Source organism: Chinchilla lanigera, unplaced genomic scaffold (genome assembly GCF_000276665.1).
Source record: "Chinchilla lanigera isolate Chin_1 unplaced genomic scaffold, ChiLan1.0 scaffold00097, whole genome shotgun sequence".
Classification (NCBI taxonomy): domain Eukaryota; kingdom Metazoa; phylum Chordata; class Mammalia; order Rodentia; family Chinchillidae; genus Chinchilla; species Chinchilla lanigera.
Window position 1 is genome coordinate 4,161,338 of NW_004955498.1, and position 4,997 is coordinate 4,166,334.

At 44.5% G+C, this 4,997-nt stretch overlaps 1 protein-coding gene across 1 annotated transcript; it reads right to left on the reverse strand.

Annotated features, from left to right (window-relative positions):
• Positions 1-1,277: 1,277 nt before the first annotated feature.
• Positions 1,278-2,042, reverse strand: LOC102022830 (melanoma-associated antigen 10-like). Its single transcript, XM_005406482.1, has one exon. The coding sequence runs from the start codon at positions 2,040-2,042 to the stop codon at positions 1,278-1,280; it is 765 nt and encodes a 254-aa protein (XP_005406539.1).
• Positions 2,043-4,997: the final 2,955 nt, after the last annotated feature.

The window sequence follows — 4,997 nt, forward strand, 5'->3', positions numbered from 1 at the left end:
GACTACTTGTGTAACTGGGCAGTGTGACTGGCTGGCTCATCATGTCCATCTTGTAAAAGTGCTTGAGGGAACACAAATTTATAAGAAGTTCTTCCCGGAAAAGCAGTCAACTGGGCACTGCAAGACCCTGGAACCCGGATACTCCTAGCAGAGGGTAGAGTGCCTGCCCAGGGACTTTAGGGCCTCCATTCATCTTAGATTCACCCTTCTCTCTCAGGAAATCCTTGCAGAGGCTGGGTATAAAGTACCCTGGTTCGTGCCCTGCATAGGAACATTCTTCTTATAGCTGTGCCAAGGTGAGGATTCCTATCAGCTTCATCTACAATCTAGAAGCCCTGCTCAGAGCAGTCTTCCATTCCCTGAAGCTTTTATCTCAGGCCCAGGACTCCTTATCTGAGGCTCTGGCTCAGTATTTACTCATGGCTGCCCTCTGCTAGAGTGCAACTTCTAAGGGCTCTCTTGCATGCCCTTTAGGCTCTTGAGTCTAGCTCCACTCACTGGTGGTGTTCCTGGTCTCTGCCATCCTGTGGGGTAGGTTTGATCCTGCTCAGGCTAGTGTACTCATATCTCCACCACAGACACAGGGCCCTCCCAGAGGTACACATGCAATGAAGGTTCGGGGTCAATGTGACTGTGATCAGATAGACTTCTTTATTGACAGTACATTTCCCTAGCAAAACTGAAGAAAATGAGCATATTCAGGTGTGCAGTAAATATAATTTTAATAGTATAGGTCAACAGGGGAAGAGAAATAAGGATGAAAATCCATTCTAGTGTTCTTATCACTATTTCTAGGGTCCCTCTAACTTGATGTAAACTTCTTATACATTTCCAAAGAAATTCATATTCTACTATTTTATCACAAATAATTTGAACGATTTCCCTGTTTGTATTATAAATAGGAAAGACTTGCACTTGGAATGGGAAAGGAACTTAATTTGTGATCAACGTCAGACAAAATCACATTCACATCAGAAGACACAAATATCATAAAATTAAAAATACATAGGAGATCAATACCATTCTTCAAATAAATTTGCAAGCTACCGCGATCTCCCAGAAGAAGGAAAAACAAAGTCATAAACAAACCCTTGTACATTTCCTAGTAACTCAAATAGAAAAGACATCAAGGTGGCATATACAATATTGGACCCCTTCTCCTATTTCATCACTACTTAGAAACTTTCTGCTCTCCACAAACAGACTGAGAATAGGCCTCATTTCACATGGGGTGGAAAGAAGCCTGCGAAGTGGTTGCAGAACATTCCCTGCCCCTCTCACTTCTTTTGCCCTTCAGGGACCCTGACTGCACCTCTTTCTTCAGTTAAAGCCTCTTCATATAGCTCTGGGTAAGCCCTGGGATCTTCACTATTAAGCTTGGCCATATGCTCTAGCATTTTCATCTTGGTGGTTTCAGCATGAGCTCTAGGACCCCAGAGAAACTCATAGCGAACAGGATCACTGTTAGGAATTTGCCGGTACTCCACATACTGTGCCCATACCAAATCCTCAGTGATGAATTTCCAGGGATTCTTAAAACAAATATTCTCAATACGAGCTAACATCTCCCATCTTTCCAGTTTTGTCTTTAATTCCTCCTCACTGATACGGTTGCCATTTAAGAAGATTAGAGACAAGATGAATATCAAGATGTCAACTTTGGGCACTATTTGATTATCATCATCCAGCAGCCCACTGTAAGTGAGGCCCAAAACAGGAACGAGCTTATATCTGTACCCAAAGGGATCACTCTTCCTTATATCAATGCCAAAGCCCAGACTCACAGACTCACAGAATTCCCTAAAGATAGCAGGGAATTCCCCACGGTAATCGCGGCCCACAGTGTGCAGCATTTCTTCCATGGTGATCTGCTCCTTCTTTTGATATTTGCGGAGCAGGAATGGCATCAATTTACGTATCTTGTCATGTAAAAGCACACCTTGCAGGATCTGCGAGAAGTTGATGGCCTCCACGGGTTTTGATTCCTGTGTATTTTGTCTGTGGCGGCCCTCACCACACTGACAGCTTTGTCTGGCAGCCATGAGGGCAGCAAGAGCTTGCTGAAGACTCAGATACCTGGAGGAGAGAGAGAGGCAGTTAGTGTTCTCAGCTGAGCACAACACGCTTGTTGCCTCCCACAAAGACCCATTATGGGTCCTTTTGTGTGTGGTGCTCTAAGGTTATGGAGTCTCCTATCCACTTGCAGGACCTGTCCTTGTGCCCCTGGGACATGAAATGAGGCTGTTTCTCAGGCTGCAGTTGAACTGTTGAAGACAGGGCTCTAGGAAAGATAGTATAGCATATGGAGCCTGGGGACTATGAGAAGTCCCTGCTCTGGGACAGGAAGAGACCTAGGCATGTAATAGGACCTAAACTTCATCTTGACTCCTTGACCTGTTCTGTGTGAGCTGTGGACATTGCCTCAGACAAAGACATTCCCTGCCTGCTTCCTGGAGCTCCTGTAAGAGGCATGGAGGCCCTGAGGCTGAAGACCTCAAGACCTCACAGGAGGGCTGGGCTGGACTGCTGAGCTCCATTGCTTTCTGGTGGGTGGTACACTTTCTGTACACTAAGGGCCCTCAGTGGTCCTTGAGCAGTGCCTGGACCCTAGCTCATGACAGTTCCTGACCTGAAGCAAACTCTCAGAAGTTGTATCTACCCCTTCCTGAGAGGGATCAAAAGTGAGGGGGCTATACATCATGCTGTAGCTGCCTGGACACAACAGCTGGCAGTAGAAAAATTCAGTGAGGTCCATGTGCCCTAGGAAAGGGAACCTGCCCCATGTTTACCCTGGTAAATGCTTAGGTCTAGAGCTCTTGTTGCAGTAACTTGTGGCCATCTTTTTGAAATCCCTGCAATACTGCTGTGAGACACTCAGAGTAAACAGAGGAAAGCCAGTCTACCTCTGTTCCGTGTGTCCAACTACAGGTGACAAAATGGATAGGCTGAGGATAAGTTAGTGTGCGTTCAGGTGAGTGGGTTTCCTCTGCCTCACCTAGACAATGGGAACCTACTTCTGCCATCCCGGTTCCAGCCCCATTGTACAAAGACCTTTACCTCACTGAGGTCGGTAATGCAGAACTAAAGGAGCAGCCTCAGCCTATCAGCAATGCTCAGTCTTGCTCAGATGACAGCAAGCACAGATCTCGGGTCAAAGAACCATGCACCTGTCTGAGTTTAGGTCAGGAGTACCCTAAATCGTTCCCTAGGGTTCCCACCTTGATTCTTGGAAGATAAGGGAAAAGTGTAGCACCTGACCAGATGGAGCTCTGTGTATCAATCTGTGGATACCATGTCTGATTACTTCCCTCATGCCTCCTTGAGAACCCCTGGATTTTCAAAAGAAGTGAGCAGGTGCCCATCCCATCACTCCTACTTGGGGACATCATTACTAGGTTTAGGAACTATGTCCATCCCTCCTGTAATGCAGGGCCCTGTCATGGTGTAAGTCTAGATCTCACCAGATTGTGTGCAGGGGATGATATGCTGGAACTTTGAGGAGGACTGGAAGGGGACTGGACTATGGATGCTTACACCTGACCTGCTGTTAGGAGCGGGGGCCTTGCAGGAAGAGGAGTATCGCTGTGGGTGTGACAGAGCAGGTTATATCTTCTTTCCTGGCTCTTCCTTTTACACTTTGCTTGCTGGAGGACTTGTAGCAAGCAGCTTTTCACTCATCAAGGCGTTTCAATCTGCTATTCTAGCATGGAGCTTGCTATGGACTGAAAATTTCATAATTGTGAGCCCAAATCAACTTTTCTTCCATTAGACAATAAGTGTGAGGTACTGTGTCTCAGCAATGAGAACATAAGTAAGGTAAAACCTTTGCGACTCCGTACTTTCTGCATCATCATCCTGTCTGTGCCTGCCCTCCCTCAGCCCCATGCCGGCCAAGATGAGCTGATCTCTCCCTTGCAGACCTAGAACTCATCTTTCAAGCCCATGGTAGAAGAGACCATGCTAATTAGAGCCTCCCAGGGATAACACAGGGAACAGGCAGAGTCTGGGATCTGTTTTTTCTGGGTTACAGACATCCTCAGTCCTCAGGAAGGGTCCATATCCTGGGTCTATCAACTTCTGTGGTCCTCAACTTACTAACCATATTTCGCTCCTTCCACTCACTTATAGTCACCTCTTGGAAGCAGCTCGTGACCACTGTGAGTTCTCCCCCATGCAAACACTCTGTAGCATTGCAAGCAGTTTATATACAGCCACACTTACCAGGAGCTCAAGGCTGATAACACGGGAAGCCAGGGTCTATGGGGGCCCCTTTGTTTATGCAGGTGTGTTACATTCAAACTGTCAGTCCTGGAAAATAAGGTGGTGAGTAATATCAATTCAGCTTCTCCAAAATTCCAAATCTAGACTTTGAAAAATATCACAACTGAGGGAGAGAGAAAAAACAAGATATAAAACGAAGCAGGTACCTAGGACTCCTGAATGACCTGACATGAAATTTGAAACAAAGAGAGCTCTGTAAACATTAGCCAGAGCAATTAGATATGAGATAAAAAATTAAAGGAATATGGATAGGAAAAAAAGTTATTATTATTTGCTCATGACATATGATACTCTACATAGAAAACCCAAAAAACTCCACAGAAGACTTCTAGAATTAATAACCAAATAGCAACCTGACAACAAAATCAATACTGAAAAATAAATAACATTCATGTACATGAAATAACAAACTCATTCAGAGAGAAATTGGGGAAATCACACCTTTTATAATAGCATGAAGAGAAATGAAAGACTTAGAATCAACTTAACAAAAGAAATGAAAGACCTATACACTGAAAACTAAAGTAATGTGAAAAAAGAGATCAAAGGTAATATCACAAAGTACAAAGACATCCCTTGTTCTTAGATAAGCAAAGCTAATATTGTGAAAATGGTCATATTTTTAAAACTCATACATATTTAATGCAATCTCAATCAAAATACCAATAGCATACCTCGCAGTACTAGAGAAAACAATCCTAAAATTTGCACAGATC